The sequence below is a fragment of the Polyodon spathula genome, chromosome 1 (genome assembly GCF_017654505.1).
Source record: "Polyodon spathula isolate WHYD16114869_AA chromosome 1, ASM1765450v1, whole genome shotgun sequence".
Classification (NCBI taxonomy): domain Eukaryota; kingdom Metazoa; phylum Chordata; class Actinopteri; order Acipenseriformes; family Polyodontidae; genus Polyodon; species Polyodon spathula.
In genome coordinates this window covers 38,539,451-38,558,433 of record NC_054534.1, presented here as the reverse complement: position 1 = coordinate 38,558,433, position 18,983 = coordinate 38,539,451, and the positions used below count along the sequence as shown (strand labels likewise).

The following is an 18,983-nucleotide window of genomic DNA, read 5'->3' as shown; positions in this document are numbered from 1 at the left end:
ATCCATTCTGTTTGTCCAAGTGGTAAAAAAAAAAATCATGTCAGTATTTTGTAAAGCAGCTCTCATGCAAGAAAGAATCACCCTCTCAAATACAAGGTTTGCAAGTTTCAGTAATGTAATACAGTAAAAACTGTCTAATCCAGCCTCTCTACATACTGGCATTCTGTATAATTCAGCATGATTTTTGGGCCCTGAGCAAACCCCTATTTAAATGAGTGGTGTGATACCCTCTACAATCCAGAATCTGTCTTCTTGAATTCAGCATGATTTTTAAGTCTCTTCTGCCTAAAATCAATGTAAACCTGACAATGTAATCTGGCATGGAGTTGTGCAATTTTAAACTTTAAAATGAGTATTTAAACCAAACAAAAACAAGACGTTGTGTACATACTGGCATGTCTCTTTACAACACTATCAATTGTGCAGTTGTTGAACAGCAAATAAAATGTCTAAATGCCCACATTAGGATGAAAGAAAAGGTGTGCTTATCAAAAAACCTGAAAGTTCACCAAACCCAAAATTCAAAAGGCAAATCATTTGAGATATGCTAAAATGGAAACACTCCGTCTTAAAGCACCACAGAGAAAACCTGAATGCTAGCGGAAAGCACTTGAATCCCACATGCACGTACAACAATACATCTTTTTCTTTTTTAAACAGTCACACTTTCATGTTACCTTTTTTTAGGTACAGTATTAGATTTTTTAAAGTAGCTCTGTAATCCAACACACTGTCTAATCCAGCACAACTTTCTGGTCCTAAGTGACGCTGGACTGTACAGGTTTAACTGTACCTTCTGTACCATTTAAAATATTTTGTGGTTTGTTTTTCAAATGAAAAACTCTTCAAAGCCTTGGTCTATTTTCACACATAGACTATGCTTATTTAACACCTTTGGAATGACACATTTGTATCAAATGTAGTCAACCTGGTAAAACATAATTACCTTACTTGTTTTTTTTTTTTTTTAACTTTACAACAAGCTCCACCAACACAAATATACATCTTCAAAGCTTAATTACGACCCACTTTTTTTTTTTTCTTTATTCTAAACTGCCTGCTCAAAGTTCACAATTTTCTTTACTGTATCACAAGATCCAAGGGTCACATTCCATTTAATTGCTTGTTACTCATCTGTTCTGATTCATGTACAAAGCATAAAGATGCCTTCAGGCCTGAGTGGGAATGTGAGGGGGGAATCCTTTGTATTGACAAGTCACAAGAATGTGAGTGTGGACCACAGTCTACTGGCGCGGTGCCAACAATTTCCGAAAAAAAAAGGAAAACTCAAAGACTTGTGCCAAATAGCTTGACAATCTGACCGCTTCTGAACCTTAACCCTTTTGAATCAGGCTGAAATGACTAAGACAGTTACTACATGCTTTCTTCTTCAAGCGTTCATGCATCAAAAGACCCTGAAAAGAAGCCTTTAAAAAAAGACATGTGAAAAAGACTATATGAAACAGAATAATACGCATGGATAATATTCTCATAAAGCTAACTCCTTATCTGCTATAATACAAATTAAATAGCATACCTTCTATCAAATATTTCACCTTTACACCTAAATACCTACTCCAATATTTGAAAGAAATGGCCACACAGCAGCTGAACTCACAAAGGCATTAGCTGAAACACTAATCTACTATGTTTAGTATACCTGTATGGAGTTATGGTTATTTTTATATATATATATATATGTGTGTGTGTGTGTGTGTGTGTGTGTATGTGTGTACGTGATTGAGTACGGGAATTACCAAAAACAAACCAAAAACAAAACAACAAAACCACCTATAAGAACTTCAGAATGACTGCTGTTCTGTACGTAGTTTATCATCAATTTTCATTCAGAACTGTACTACCAGAAAATAAAATGTGCTTACTATGTGTGTGTACATTAGTTTCTAGATTGAGGCTCCCGTCTCTTCGGGGGCGTTACATGTACATAGTCAGTGCTGCGCGTTTATTTGTTTACTGTGTGTTTTTTTTTTAGTAGGGGGAGAAAAAAATTCCTTAATGTTTCTTTATTGATAGCGGCGTTTATTCGAGGGCGGACTCTATTATAAAGCTGATATATGACTGCAGCGTCAATACGAGGGTGTCTTTAATTAGAGGGTGGTGCCAAATTGAAGTAATACAGTATATACAGTATATTATGGACCGTTGCCAAAATCGAGCAGTTGCCGTAATGCCCGGGCAGTTGGAAAAGTGCCCAGCTGCAGCAGGCTGATGCCAAATTAGCTTTGAATTTTATGTCATTTCGTCAACTGCCCACAGCCACCCAGGCTGATGGAGAAGAAAAACTTTAGTGCGCCCTGTTGTAACAAATGAAAGGCTAATGGAAAGTAACACAGCAATGTTCATCCTCTAGGTATCTACTGCAGTTCTCAATAATAGTTTGTCAGTCGAATAACTTTATTTAATCATTAGACTGACGGAATCCTTTATATTTATTTTGATTTATTTATTTTAATGAAATGCTGAGTAAAATGTCAACTAATGTTAGACATGAAATAATAACACTATGTAACACAATTTTTGTTCCTGGGTAGTAAGTGTTATTTCCTAATTGCTTATGCCTCAAAAGTATAGAAAATGGCTATTATTCCCCACAAACTTTGCTTTTGTGACCAGGACAGTGATATTTTGAAATTTACCTATTTCCAATGAGAAAATGGGCGAGTTTGTGTCTTTGTTCACAAAAAGTCAGAAAAAAACAACATATGAATCCAAATTAACATGTATTTATACTAAAGTAATACAAAAATGACTACAAAAGATTTAGAAGCGAGTAGTTTTTTGAGATTTACGATTATACTGTAAATCACTTTCACGAATCAGCCCCCAAATGTAGTCTCCCATCATGTTCTCGTTATACTGTCCTTGGTAGCGGCGTTCAAAGTCCAGTATATCCTGGTGGAAGCACTCACCTTGCTCCTCCGAGTACGCTCCTATGTTTTCCTTGAATTTATCAAGATGAGCATCAAGGATATGGACTTTGAGGGACATCCTACAGCCCATTGTGCCGTAGTTCTTCACCAGAGTCTCAACCAGCTTCACATAGTCTTCGGCCTTGTGATTGCCCAGGAAGCCCCGAACCACTGCGACAAAGCTGTTCCAAGCCGCTTTCTCCTTACTAGTGAGCTTCTTGGGGAATTCACTGCACTCCAGGATCTTCTTTCTGTGGTCTGACGAAGACACCGGCTTTGACCTTTGCCTCAGACAGCTTAGGGAAGAAGTCTTGAAGGTACTTGAAGGCTGCCGACTCCTTATCTAGAGCTCTGACAAATTGTTTCATAAGGCCCAATTTGATGTGCAGTGGTGGCATCAGCACCTTCCGGAGGTCCATCAGTGGCTCCCACTTGACTTTGTTCCTCCCCACAGAGAACTCGGTCCGCTGTGGCCAGTCCCGCCTGTGGTAGTGCGCCTTGGTGTCCCTGCTGTCCCAAAGGCAAAGATAGCAGGGAAACTTGGTAAAACCGCCTTGGAGACCCATCAGGAATGCCACCATTTTGAAGTCTCCTATGACCTCCCAGCCGTACTCATCATACTTCAAGGCGTCCAGCAAGGTCTTGATGCTGTTGTAATCCTCTTTGAGGTGCACCGAGTGAGCCAGGGGAAGAGACGGGTACTTGTTACCAAGTACTCCTGGATGAGCTGTCAATGAAGAGGTGCCACTCATTCTGGTTACAGGCGATTCCGACTGCCTCAAACAGACTGGTCACATTGTGGTAGAAGCAGAGCCCATCTTGACGGGTGAAGAAGCTGCAAAAAGGTTGGTGACGCTTCCTCTGATCTGTGACTTGCACACTTTCATCCAACAAGTTCCACTGCTTGAGCCTAGACGTCAAAAGCTCGGCACTGGACTTGGTGAGGCCAAGATCTCTAATCAAGTCGTTGAGGTCTTTTTGGTTGGGGTAGTATGGGTTTCTCTCCTCCACTCCACCTCTGAAATTGTCATCTGGATCTACAATGTCTTCCTCGCTCTCTGACCTGCTTCTCTCTTCTAAAGACGGCTGCTCTCTCTCCGGAGGAGTGGGTACGGGGAGCTCATGGCAGTGTGGCACCTGGGCGATGGATGAAGGAAGGCCCGGATACGTGATAGCAGGTGCATTCTTGCCAGTCCGACGTTTGGAAGGGTCCATCATGCAGAAGTAGAAGTTGCTTGAGTGGTCAGTGGGTTCCCGCCAAATTCTTGGGATAGCGAACTTCATGGCTCTCTTTTCCCCTCTGTACCATCCTACAAAAATACATTTATTTCACCCATGACTAACATGTAAGAGATTCTCGCAACATTTTTCATATATGATATATTTTTTCAATAACACTGAAAATTGTAAAACATTTTAAAATTAAAAACTTTTACAATTTTAAAAATTTTAACAAATTTTATAACGTAAAATTCCGAGCAACAATTGTCCATCTTACCTTCCAGAGTTTTTTTTGCAGTGCTCGCAGGTGAAATGAGGTGCCCAGGGGTTTGCCGAAATATGCCTTGTAGGCCTCACACATCTTAGCAGATGATTCCATGGAGTACTTTTTCGCTCTTGTCTTGATAAATTGGCCGCAGACATAGCAAAATGTGTCTGCCGGATGCTTGCAGCCTCTTGATCCCATCTCAAAAAAATGCAGATACGTATTCACTTAGGCAGCTGGAACTAAACTGAACTGGTGGGCTTAAGGCCCCTGTATTTATACTACTAGTTATATTACTGGAAAGTTCTAGAAGTTACTCCAAGTTTACTCAGCACTGAATCTATCTGGAATGTTCTGGAAAATAGGTAAATTTCAAAATATCACTGTCCTGGTCACAAAAGCAAAGTCTGTGGGGAATAATAGCCATTTTCTATACTTTTGAGGCATAAGCAATTAGGAAATAACACTTACTACCCAGGAAAAATTGTTACACAGTGTAATTGTTTTAATATTTTTGACAAATTTACTACAGAATGAAAACTAAACTTTTTATAAGAAAAATTTTCTTCTGAGTCAAACTGTCATATTTCTAAATATTAATTCATAATGCTATGATAAATTAGTTTTGGCTGCGTTCTTCCTGAGTTTCAGGTAATTATATTTAACTGTGTGGCTTTTACACGTTTAAACTTAACTGTGATTATTAGTCTCTTGCTGCTCTTGAATGATCTCTCAGAAATCTGTATTGTATTACTGCAATAAGAATAAAATATTTTTACTCTAACACATGATGAAAATAAACTGTGCATTGATATTTTGTTTAGTTCCGTTGCTCTAAATTAGCATTGTCAGAAAGTATTTAAGTTATTTAAATAACAATTGCAACGGGTGGCTTGGTGGCGGTGCGTTTTGTGCTTAAAGGCAACAAAGGTAATTCACTCTCTACTTGTATTACACTGTATCTGTTAAAAAGTCTTTCTTCGTCAAGTTAAAAGTCTTTCTTTGCCATCAGCCCAGGTGGCTGTAGGCAGTTGACTAACTGCCCGGGCAGATGTCAAAATGACATGAAATTCAAAGCTAATTCGGCATCTGCCCGCTGCAGTTGGGCACTTCGCAAACTGCCCGGGCATTACAGCAACGGTCCATAAAATATACACACACTGCTGTGCAAAAGTCTTAGACATGTTGTATTTTTCTACTGTGATGCATTATGAGCACCAACAATTTACTCAAATCCTCCACTAGTGTTTTCTACTATTATAACAACATTGACTTGCATAAAGAAGGAAAAACATTGAGTAAAAAAAACTTTTCAAGGTGCGGTATCCAAAGCATAATCAATAAGTACAGAGAAACATCACCTGTAATTGACAAACCCAGGACTGGAAGACCCAAAAAACTGTCTAACAAGGATGAGCAATACTTGAAGATAATATCCATAAGGAATAGAAAGAAGAAAAGCATTGAAATGACAACAGAACTGGCAGAAGGCACAGGTTTCGTTGTCCATCAACGAAGGTCACTCTTGAAATCAGGACTTAAAGGATGTGTTGCAGTAAGAATACCTTAAGAAAGGGGAACAAGACTAAAAGGTTAAAATATGCACAAGAACACAGAAATTGGACTATGGAACAAGGGTCAAAGGTGCTTTGGATTGTTGATGGATGGACAACAACACCTGTGTCTTCTGCCAGTTCTGTTGTCAATTCAACTCATGTCTTCTTTCTATTCGTTAAGGATATTATCTTAACTCCCTGTGGCATCAAAAAGTTTTTGTTTTTTTGTTTGTTTTTTCTGCAATGTGTGCAACTCGTCAATTTTAAAATATCAATAAATCATTTAATATAAATGATACAGACATCAAAATAAATGCGTTCCACAGTATATTTCCAAATTGTTGACAAAACAAGTTAGTTGTAATTAAACTTTGATGTCCTATAATATACATATGCGTGGATAAAAGTGCCTGGGGTCTGCAAAAAAGTACGTTGGGAGAAAAAGGAGGTCATTTTTACCTTACTTTGGCTACTTATTTCTCTTGCTGTATGACAGGTTGTGGCAGGGCAGTAGGAGAGAGCCCTGCACATATGAGAGGAGGCAGGGGAAAGCCCTGCTGATTAAAAGTGTTGCATCTTACTGTATTATGATTTCAAATTCATACTGTGTACTGTATTTTTAAAAAGAGGACAGTATTGTGTATGTTTATTAAGTACGGGTGATTTAATGTATTGTTTTGTGTGTGTATTTAAAAGTAATGGCTTACTGTATGAGTTGAATGTATTTTGTGTTTATTTAAAAGCACGCCGTTCTGTTTGTTTGTCTATTGTTTGGCAGCAGGGATGGGGAAGCCCCATCCCACAAAACTCCCTGCAGAAGGTGGCCATCTCCTTAGTTAATTCATTGATTAATTTGTTACTAATCGTGAGATGGTCACCAGTATAAAACCCTGCAGTTTTCCCTGTTTTAAGGTGGATGTGTTCACGAGTGGAGTGTTTTGGAGTGACAGCAAGAGTGAGACGGGAAAGAAACAAAACAAGAGTAAGAAAGACATAAACTACAGGATCAGTGAAGGCGACTGCCCAGCCTAACCTGGGTTTTGTTGTGTATTTATTGTGTTTCAGATTAGTTTTGTTTAAACTTATATTTTGCTCTGTGGGCAGTGTTTTTGTGCAATCTTTTTATTTATTTTTGTGTTGAATAAAAATGGTGATGCAGTGTACATTTTCACCCCAGTACTACCTGTCTGTGAAGTTCCTGTTTCTGGCCTGACATCACTGCCCGGCTACCCTGTCACGCAGGTATTGACTTTTTTTCTGCATTTCACCTAAGAGTGTTGGGAACTACAAATTAAGAGTGAAATGGTGCTTTTGGCTGATTTACTTTTGCTGTGGCAATACCCTGAAAACATGTAAACTATCCTTGCTGTATAGACAGTCTTGCAGTTCTCATGCTTCGCTGACAACTTGGCGCGAGGAACTACCGTTCCTCTCAATTTAAATAATTCCAAAAATGCTCAATTTATATAATTCCAAAAATATATATAATCTCTTAAAAAAAAGGCTTCAATAAAAAATTTAAAAAACTAAACTAAACAATGCAAATGGGTGTGACAGACTAGAAGTAAATGTATTTTTTTTTTTTTTTTTTTAATACCTTATACCTAACTACAGAAAGTCTTTAGTGAGATGTTTTGTCCCTAGGCTTGAATGGAACTGGAGGTCACGTTCTAGTTCAAGTGGCCATGAGCTGTGATAGAGGTCACGTAAAACAGCTGGGGCCACACTGGGGAATCTGTTCGCTGAAAAGACAAATCCAATATGGTTGACAGTGTATACTGACAGAATTACCAGCACTTAGAGTTTGGCAAAAGTAACCAGATATTATTTAGAAGTCTTGACTGCTAAAAATTAAGAACCATTTTATTATTGTCTAGCGTCTTTTCTCCAACCCTGACTTTCATTACAGTACTATTAATGTGGTTGTCAATTACCGTCAAGCCGACACGATGTTGGCTAAGATTTAGTCTCCCTCGCACACAAAGCCCTCTCTGACAAGGAAACCAATAACCCTCCCTTCCTTCCCTCCTTACATTTGGCTGCCAGCTTTTCCCCCTTTCAGCTACAGCTTTAAAACAAGAAACTGTAACTGTATCCATCCACTGTAAACTGCAGCCAAGCTTCTGAACTAGCACGACTCTTTAAACTTTCATGACTATTACATTGCAGGTGTCAGGGATGTAACCTGAGAAACAAACAATGAGGTTAATGGACCAAGATCTTACTGGGTTACCTCTGTGTCAAAGGTGCCGAGCTATTACCTTCATATTTTGCAGGATAATCTGATAGACAGTAAACAGACAGTATTGATCTTTAAATAAGAAAATTCAGAAAAGGTTCACATAAGCAAATATTAGAATTGTTTACTTGTATCATTGTTTAAAAAAAAAAAAAGTCCCCAGGCTCCAAAAAAAGGTCTAATACCCAAAGGGGGTATGGCATAAGTTAGTATTCGAATTAAGTAAAAAACAACAAGCACGTGAGTGTGTGTGTTGTATCAACCACTGTTAAAACATATGCCATTTTAAAACAACATATTTTATATTTTGAAATGTCGGTACATTTTTTGCCAAACCCATGGACCACCCATGGTCTTCTTTTGCCCGGCTTGTTTAAGAAATCCATCCAACCAATCCAGTGGATATTTTGTAGTATACACCAGTGGAATTGACTGCCCCAGTTACTACTATTGGATTCCAACGAATATGAAATTTTATATATATATATATATATAAAAACTACTACTTATCCAACGAATATAAATATATATATATATATAAATTTTATATATATATATATATATATAAAGGGTTACACCTTTTAAACCGCCACTCAGCTTAGACTCACTCAAAATGAAACTTTCAAAAGGTTGTGAGTAGAATATGATTTCAAAATAACAAAAATAGAGAGATCTTACCTAGATACTATTAGCTGTTTTTTGGAAAAAAAACTAATACACAAAACCGTCACTGTCGGTGCAGTTGAAATACACACATTTTCACTTCCCTGGTCTCCAGTACCTTTTAAAAAACAGTGTCCAATACAACGTTTTACTTTCAGCTCAGTCAAAGATTCCACTATCCACACAATTCATATCTTGTTTAAAAAAAAAAAAAAAAACTAAATGCACTATTAATGTGTGTTAATGCATTTGGGGGTCAGTTATTTGCTTGTACACTCAGCCAGCCCTCAGCTTATTGTTTTATCAAAGGCCCAAGTTTACCTGGTATATGCTGGTGCAACCCAGTATGGGTTCTCGGAGGCTTCCTTTGCATGGCGCAGTATAGCCTCTCGGGGGTTGCTGTCATCGGTTTTATCCAGGGCTATGTTCTTCACAATAAATGAGGACAAAGTGCCACCATGCATTGCCACACGCCCACCACGACCTGTTTGTAGAGAAAGTTATCACAAAGAATTGAACATCTGATCCCCTGCTGTTTAGCTTATAACTATGGCTTCTCATTTTTCGGTTTTAACCAATAAACAATTAAAAAAAAAAAAAAAAACCCTGATACAAAAAAAATGAAATCAGTATATAGCCAATAAACACCTGAAATGGTTATTCACTTTGACTTCACCCCTTTCTCATTAACAAAAAACACAAAAACAAACTACCTTTCCCACTGCATCCCTCCTTCCTGAATTGTATCTATCATTGATTCATTCTGAGTACTTTAAACTCACCCCAACTACAGGGTGACAGTAAATCCCCACATTTCTATTGCAGACTCCACTTGTGAGATTTAAAACATGATTACAATTAGGAATGGAGGCTTGTTCGCAGGATATAAAGCTGTATTATAGTTAAAATACAGAGAATTTAAAACAGAATTGCAAATTGTGGCGAAATGTAAAAAAAATGCCTATACACAAAAACTCCAGAAGAATGTGCCCGTGACCATAAGGATTTTGTTATGGAAGACAGCAAAGGAAAAAAGATACAAGTACTCTGCAAGTACAGTCATGTTTCTATACATATTTTGGCAGAAAAAAAGCCAAGCATTTTGGATTGTAACCGAAAACAATCATTTTATATTGTAAATAAAAAGCGAAACCCCGCCGAAAAAAAACCAAACATTTACATAAAACTCGAAAATAGCTAAAAAAAATATGCACCGAAAAATTAAATTAAAAACTGAACAACTACAACATTTACTTAGATAAGTCTTGCATTATAAAAATGAAAGTTCATAATGACATGTAATTTAAGACTCTTGAACTGAAAAAGCTCTTTCGCCACAAAGTGGGTAAAGAGATTAGCCCCAACCAACACTTTATTGTATGAGAAACATGACTTCTAAAAATAATTTGTGGTTTAAAGCTATATCATTAATATAAGGATATCTTAATTAACTCTAGGAGATAAGAGCATTATAGTCAAACATAATCTCTTACATAAACCTACCTTATTTGGCTCTGGCACCAGAAAAAAAAAGCTAAACGTTTTGAAAAACACAAAATATACTACACAGGGCATTGTGGTGATTGAAGTTCTGCGCTGGAGAGTACCTCATAATTGAAATTAATAGGAAAAAAACACGCACGGTAAAAAAAAAAAGCTAAAAATAGGAAATGCAGTTCTGAGAGGTCCATGTGGGTACATGTGAAGCCATCTTGAGGCAGGGAATGCAATTTAAAAAAGTTTTAAAAAAGTGGTCAAAATGTATAAAACATTAAAAATTAAAACAATACACACACCTTACGTAAACAGTTGTAGCAACACAAGGGAACGTGTAACACAATAAAATAAAAAGGTCCTATGTACCCTTTAACAAAAATGGTATAGCACTGATACTTGTCACTGTTTTCTTGGTCTTTGTGCAGTGCGACTCTGAACTTGTACCATGAGGTATGAAAATTGTATCTAAATTGTGTATTTTCAAAAAAACAACTAATTGTTTTATTAGCCATAGAGAAGGGATATGTTAACACTTACAAAACAGACCAAAGCAGCCTTCACTTCATTTCAGCTGCTAATTCTGTTGAATTCTTGTATATTTTGTTTCATTCATAGCTCGCACAGAGTATCTGCTACTTACTATCACAGCGACACCTACCGTACCCTCGCGTACAACACTCTCACAAGAACTATGTTGTCTAAACAATTCACAGCATTTCCAATGTAAATGCAAGTAAAAACATAGATTGGCATATCTGGGCAAAATGTAGTTGCGATCCGGATTTGGACCAGAGTCAACCTATTGAGTACTCCTGGTATATACCATCGATATTTGCAGATGTATCCCCCCCCTCCATTACCTGAAAATACAGCAAACACTTACACATGGTATTTCACATGGTAAAGAGCAGTTACCTGGCCCTGAGACTGGAGGTTCAGGTTTATGGGATTTCATTGGGTCCAGTCTGTCCTTTTCCAGCTGTTTCCTTGTGCTGCGCTGCCGAGCCTCTCGGAACATTGGTAGTGCATGAGCTGGAATACAAAAGCACCTTAAAAATGAGCATACAAAAAAGCTGAACGAGCAGCCTTTGAATTAAGACCCCTTCCATAGGCTATTTTTGCATCTTTATATATAAAACAAATCCCCCTAAAAAAAATTAAAAAAAATAAATTTTGTTTAAAAATAAGTTATAATCTACAAATAAGCCTCAATTAAATAATGATTTCCTGATACGAAGACTGTAGGTTTTATTTATCCCATGTGTGTATGCTAAGAACATAGCTATATCAAAGGCAGTACAATTTTAAAAGGTAAAAGGGCATTCACAGTGTCATTTTTGTCCATATCCCCAATTTACAAGTTCTGTTGCTGTAACAGATTTAATAAGAAGTTTTAGTTTAAGCTACAGCATGCATTAGGGGGCAAACAGCTTGTCAAAGGTATATGAAATATAGGACGTGGCAAAACAGATGTTTGATTTACTCCACCAATTTAGATGCTGCAAGTTTAGAAAGTCCAAAAAAGAAGGTGACGGCACCTAGGAAAGACTGAAGATTGCCATCAAACATGGCCGATTTTAAGAATTCACCAGAAAAGAGAGGCTTATATATCTTAACTCACTGCACTGTTAAACCTGTTAGACATGTCAACCACTTTCTGGATTGATGGAATATAAATGCTCCAATTAAACTTGACACAGCTTCGTTCTTGCTATACTATATTATGGAAACCTACTTTTCTCTTTTTTTAACCTCCAACATTAGAGATGTTAAAGCAAGCACATTCTTATTGCCGAAAAAGGACTCTACAGCAACAGTGATTGAAACTGCATGATCATCAGGTTTTTTGACATCTGAATTGTCTTCCTTTAAAAGCTTGTTCAGGGCACCCTGCTCTCAGAACCACATCCAACAGTGAGCCAAGAAACTAATCAGTCTGCAGCGGAGCTTCATTTTGTGCAAGGATGAACACCACCAGAATTGAGTTAGAGATCTGCAATACCCAGACGGGGGTTCCAAAGGCATTGTGCTTCTACCCAGTTTCAAAGGCAGGTGGAACTCAAGCTCATTGAAAATAGGTAACAAGCTCCCAATCAATGACTGGCTGGGATTCAATAATACAGTCCCATAGTTTTAATCACCATACAATGGATAATTTTGGAGAAACATTTCTATGCAACCTCTTGAGAGCATGGATGAAGACAAACTAAAAACAAAGAATAGTTTTGCATACAACAAGATGAAACTTAAGTGCATGCCTTAGCAATATAAAACAACCCATAGTCGGAATGATGAAAAACGTACTGACCAATCCACAAACATAGCTGAATGCGAAACATAGTAGGTTACTACAGTCTAAGGTCTGTATTATTTCATACCCAGCCCATTCTACCTAGTGTCCTACATCTTATACAAATTAGGTTGCAGACATAAATCAGACCACATTTCAAAACTGCTGTTTACTTTGTACCTTTTCAGTTTTACTGTTGTACAGTGCCTTGAGACGCTTTGGCAAAAACAATGTAAATGACTATTGCATAAGCAGCTGTCATTTCACCTTTTTTTGTAGCAGTATTTGGGGTGGGCGGGTACATACAATGACAGATTGGTCACAATTTGTGAGCATTTAAGGCATTAGTACATGGCTACACTAGATGAATTACGGCAGTCCCTGGCAGCACATTTCTCTGAACGTGGTAAATTTAAGACCCTTCAGTTCCTAACACAGTGAATGAGGGACAGTATTGTAGTGGGATGTGTGGTGCAAAAAGCAGTGATAGGTTAAGTGCTAAAAGCACAGCTGTGATAGAAAACCACACTTCACAGGTTTGTCAAAAGGGTTTAACATCAAACACTCTGCAGCCATTGCGGCTTTAAACAGTAATGTGATAGGAAATAAATAAGCCATTGGTACATCTGACAAACCTACAGTATGAGGTCAATTTAAAATCTGCTGGGGCACTGAATCAATAGACACAATCAGATTCTTACTTGTATCACAGAGTGACAATGCTGCAATTAATTTTCCACACAGACGGCTTGTTGCTTTTACACCGCTAATTGTTTACAGGAGCAGCACTAGATGGTGTTTGTTAGGAACTGTCAATAAGCCACTTATATAGTACATTAAATAAAAAGGTTACTGGAAACAGAATTTTTGCAATCATTCTATTTTCTAGTACACACACAATTTCCATTGTGAGGACAAGAGCAATGCAGTGTTTTTGGATAAACTGAATGCTAAAGCCTTTCTTAATTTAAAATATAAATACTAGAATTAACAGATCTCATATACCGTTATATCATTAAGCTGTGTCTTTCAGTATACAGGGCTTGTCAATGTGCTGGTTTTTCCACTTTCCCTTATTTGCCTGTGTAGACAATTCCCCTAAATGTACATGAAATAGGACAAAAATAAGTAGTTTAGGTTTAAATGTAAAATATGAAACAGGTGTGTGATTATATGTTCATATGCTGACCTTAATAAACCTAATTAGTCATGTCTTATCATTATAGCACACAGGAAAATAAAGCCAAATCGCTATACTTTTCTGCTATAAAACCAAAAGGGGTATGAGATCAGAGAGCAATCAATGTTTGTCTTTTAAATGTCAAAATAAAAACTAGGAGATTACTATTTATAGGAAAAATTGAACAAAAGAAGGACACTCAGCATAATGATATGAAAGACTGACCATTCTGCATGATTAAACAGACAGCTGTATGCTTCCAAGACCAAAAAAAGCAACACAATGCGGTAAGCAGGCTTTCATGGCATTATCATTCAACTAAGATAAATAGTTTACAGAACTGAGCAGTGGCACTTGGAAAGGCACCTGCCTTTACAGTCATACGTATTGGATTGAATTTGACTGAGGTCATCGTAGCCAATCATTTCCATCTCAAGCCTTTCAGGGATTAAAGATAGCTCAGTGCTAGTGTACAAAATCCAATTAAAAAAAAAAAAAACCTCACTAGTGGCACTAATTGCCACCTAATTTAGCCATTGTGGATAATGCTGTACAAGTGAAAGTCCAGTTATGTAAGGGATCGTAAAAAGGGCTTAGTGGTTTCTTGCTTAGAACTAGGAGTAGGATTGTGTTTGAGTCGCCTCACTAGCACACATCTGACCAACAAACACCCAACCTGTAAATCAAGATATTTAAAAAAAAAAAAAAAAAATGGAGCTTTGTGGAAATTAACATTATATCATGCTTCATATCATCAACATTTCCCAATATTCATTTGTTTATAATAATGCTCGGTATGATTCTCTATTAATTGTTTTTGCTCAGATCATTACAAACAACTGCAGCAACATTGTTCTTTTAAAGACCCCTCAAGATGATGGGAAAGTGAGGTGGGGAATTAGTGTTGCACTGTTCATTGAAGCGCACTGGTGAAGTAATGTGGACTCAAGCCAGTGCAACTCTAATATGCTTCCCCACAGTTTTAAAGTGTCTTTTCAGGACACATTTTGCTGAAATAGACGGTAAGCATGGCCCATAAAGAAATTATACATAAAAGGAAAATGTAAATCATATATACATATCCCTGAAACAACTGCAATTTTACATCGAAATGGTGAAGGCGGGATGAAAGTGGAGGCTATGTTGACACAAATGCTTACGTGTTATGATGTAATCCTGCGTGAGAGTCTCTGCCTGCTTTTCTTTCCGCTGACTCTTCACAACACACAACTTCGCTCCTCTGTGGAAAAAAAGTTAGAAAATAAAATCTGTCTTCTAATTTCATACAGCAGGTTTCTAAGGGAGTTGGGATTGAACCTGTTTGCAAGAGAAATCTAGGTCAGGTGTTAAAAAGGGGAGATTTACCGGCATTACCGGGTCTTGCATGAAAAGATTAGTGAACCAGCATTAAAATAAAACAAAGAAATAAAGACATAAATAAATAAATCAGTTGAACAGCTTCTGGCTGCTATTACCTTAGATGATGGAAGAGAAGTGACTGGATAGAGTCACAATTATAATATTTTTAAAAAAAATCAAATATTAGTCTTTACCTTTGACTCTTGATAGGGTCATAGTATACTTTGGCCAGTCCATTCCCAGTCCCAACCATGATTTGGTTTAGTTTTGGGTGCCACAAACAGCGGACAACACTCTATAAAGGGAAAAACAAACCCACCAGCAATAAGTAATTTTTCATGTCCACATCAATAATTATTGGTTGTAAATCTCCCTCCCGACCTGTGGGGGCACTAAGCAGAGAGAACAGAGCTGGCCTGACAGTTATTTCCCAGGGTTCAAGGGAAGTTGGCCAGCCAGGAAGGGGGAGAGACTCTGTTACAATAACGCATTGACCCGAAAGGGAAACAACGTGGCAGAGAATCGTAATCTGTTCCTTCGCATTGGTTTGTTTGGATAAAAGGACTGCAAGAGACCCCATAAAAACCGTGAAACAGTATTGTTTTTTGTTTGTTTGTCTGTGTGTGCAATCGTCTTGTTTGTAACACTACACTAGACAGCTAACACAATTCTGGAGCATTGCACTACTATCACAAAAATAAACTGTAACACCCACCACAAGCACTACTGCACTCGCCCAGGACTGGTGAGCGTGTATGTATTATTGTGGGACGGATACGTGTGGTTTATTATTATTGTTTATTATTATTGTTACTGGTCACCAGACCTGAATACAAAAATAAAAGACAGATTATATTATAAGGCTCTGTCTGTTTCATGACTGCATTGCATCACTCCTGCACCCATTTCCACTCAGCCACTTTGTCATATACCCATAATAACTTCTGCTAAAGACCATGACCATGTATTTTTTTTGATTTTGACATTCTCTTTTTTTTTTTTTTTAAATGCTGCAATATTATTAGTAACCAGTTATTTTATGGGAGGTCTTCACTAGCCTGTAAAGTCTGTAAACTCATTTAATGACCGTGCGTCTGATAATGCAGCCATAATTGTTTTCATTCCTGTTACAAATTTCATTTCAAAACAACAATATTGTCTCACTGGGAAATGCATATACTGAAACAAATTTGCTGACTAATAGAAACACATTGCTGAAAAAATGTGCTGTTGCAAGTTGTTTAACTAACCCATTATGTCCATTGCCAAGGAATAAGTCTTGTTCCAATTTGCACTGCATGATTCTGACCTAGTGCAACTATGAGGTTGTGCTGGTCTCTGTCCACCGCAGGTGTGCATGTGCAAAATGGTGGTTGTTCCACCCCAGGCTGCACCTCGGTGGTTGCTCTGTATTCAGCTGTACAGTTTCTATAAAGCTTAGAGATGGTGTGGAATAAAGTTTCTTTCTAAATGCAAATTCCCATTCCAATTACAAACCGAACTTGTCAAGGACTCCATGATTATTGGTCAAAATCGTCTGCTGACAAAATAAGTTCTACAGGTGTTTGAAACCTTGCATTCAACCTTGGTCCATCCCTCCAGCAACCAATCCACCTATTACTTATGTGCCCTAAATTACGCAGCCAGACATAAACAAATCCACAAGGTGTCTATTACGGATCATTGCCATTCATATATTTTCTCAAAAAATTGAACTTTCAATGTAGTGAAGGTTTTTATGGATGAAATGTGTGTTGTAACAAAATACAAAGGGTGCATCACTCAAGTAACCTCAATTTCACGTTTATCTCTATAACATAATAAATGCATCCATCTCAGGACGCAAGAACTGTCATGCTGTGCCATTCTAGACCGTTTGTTTGGATGTAAAGAAACCTCAACTCGGTGCCACAGAAATTTGATTTTTAATGTATTGGTGTGTGAGAGCTTGTGATGACAACTGAATTTACTGCAATCAATACTTATTAGACAACACAGCCAACAGCAACTACCTCATAATACAATATGGTAAAGTTTTATGAAATCAACCATGAATCTCCAGATTTGCATCCAACTGATGCAAGTTATCCCTTTAAATGTGTGTATTGAACTATACAGTACTTTCTTTTCTTTCTACCCCATCTCTCCCTTTCTTGGAAGTCTCAGTCTCAGAGATACCAAGAATGCCAAAGAAAAGCAGCAAATCACATAAATGTCTTTGCAAGCAGTAGTGCAATTATGTTTGTAACAGAGTTATCAAATAATAAGTTAATTCATTTTCATTTTTTGTTTTTTTTATAAAGTTGTTTGGTCTTTTGCTATTTGTTCATGGCAAATGCTTGTTTGACCTTTACCAGAAGTTCCTGATGTACTGTATTCCTCTACTTTGTACTGTTAGTAGATGTATCTAATAGCACTTGGCTGGACAACAGCCAAGAAAAACAAACCCTGAAATGGTACGACTCACAGACTTTGGCTACAGTACTGAACTTGCCAAACATGCATAGCAAACTTAATAATACTGTGGCACTTACTTCCTCACTGGTTAGAACGATTTTCAAAATGTGGTGGACATTGTACACAGCATTAGTTATAAAAAGAAAAATATATCTCCATAACTTGTTAGGTCCAACTTAACCGTCATATGGAAAAAATGTATTTGTTTGTGCACAATCTGTGTTTTATTAGCTAATACTCAACAGAAAAACTTTTTTATTTACTTATTTTTTGCTTTGGCCTGCAAGCATTGCATAACAGTAAAGAAAAAAAAAGAAAGATTAAAATTCAGGTACAGTTGACTTTCTAATACTACTGCCACAAAGGTGATTTGTTATAAGGATGCTTAAGTAATAAATGTATAAATGCTGTGAGGTAACAAAACAGACATATGATGACATCTGTGTAGTTTCCATGAGCTGTTTCAGTACTATACCAACACAGAGCAAGGATCTGCATGAATCTGATCTACTTAAGAGCCTGCTGTTCAATATGACATTTAGGAAGTAATTAATGTATCCAGATGAAGGGGTATTTCTAAGGGTTTTAATGAGTAAAATGCTTCAACACTACTAAATAAGTCAGGTAAGTTCGGCTTTAGAAAATACAAGCTGGGATAACCTTGGTTCTTAATGGCCATGAACACTTTCGGTTTGCTTTAGGGTTCTTGGAGTGGTTGGTGATCTTCTCAGGATTCCTGCTCCTGGTCTTGACCTTGAGTCATAACAGATGGATAGCTAGTCCCTGAGCCTCCAAAGCCCAGTACATTCTACAAAGAATGGGCCATCAAAGAGTTTGTGAAACTTACCATCTGTCTTTGTAATGCAGCACTTTATAAAGACAACAACCCAATCTCCTGGTTTAAATAGAGGTTTGAGGTTTACCACTCCATGCTCAATGGTCTTGTCCATTGGTTACAGCTGGATGGGTTAGATTGCCAGTGTGTCTAGCTGAGAAATAAAATCCATTTATCTTGGTAGAAGCCTCATCAGGAGCTCCAACATTCAGTGAAACTACTGGTGTCAGGGCCATCTGAGAACCATCAGGCTGACAAATAAATGTGCTACACTATACTGACCTTTACTCAAACAGGAATAGCTGGAAAGTCAGTCTTTTAGATGAGAACCACTCTGTATAATCTCTGAAGTCTTTGCTAAGGCAATTCTCAAACAACGCCACTGAACATTTTAACAGACCAAAGCAGTCTCTGTTTTGACACAGCTAGTGCACATTTTGTTTCACCCGCCTCTGTCATACCTTGCTGGCAGGCATGCTAACTATCAAAGC

The 18,983-nt window shown here is 37.5% G+C and overlaps 1 protein-coding gene across 2 annotated transcripts in view; it reads right to left on the bottom strand.

Annotated features, from left to right (window-relative positions):
• The window catches only part of LOC121318428 (WD repeat-containing protein 70), a 128,446-nt gene that overhangs the window by 3,738 nt on the left and 105,725 nt on the right, over positions 1 to 18,983 (bottom strand). For both annotated transcript variants that reach the window (XM_041255107.1, XM_041255097.1), the window contains exons 14-17: positions 15,395 to 15,495; positions 15,002 to 15,081; positions 11,287 to 11,403; positions 9,196 to 9,358 (exon numbers count right to left, since the gene is read on the bottom strand). In XM_041255107.1, the coding sequence (XP_041111041.1) occupies positions 9,196 to 9,358; positions 11,287 to 11,403; positions 15,002 to 15,081; positions 15,395 to 15,495 (461 nt within the window). The remainder of the gene's footprint in view (positions 1 to 9,195; positions 9,359 to 11,286; positions 11,404 to 15,001; positions 15,082 to 15,394; positions 15,496 to 18,983) is intronic.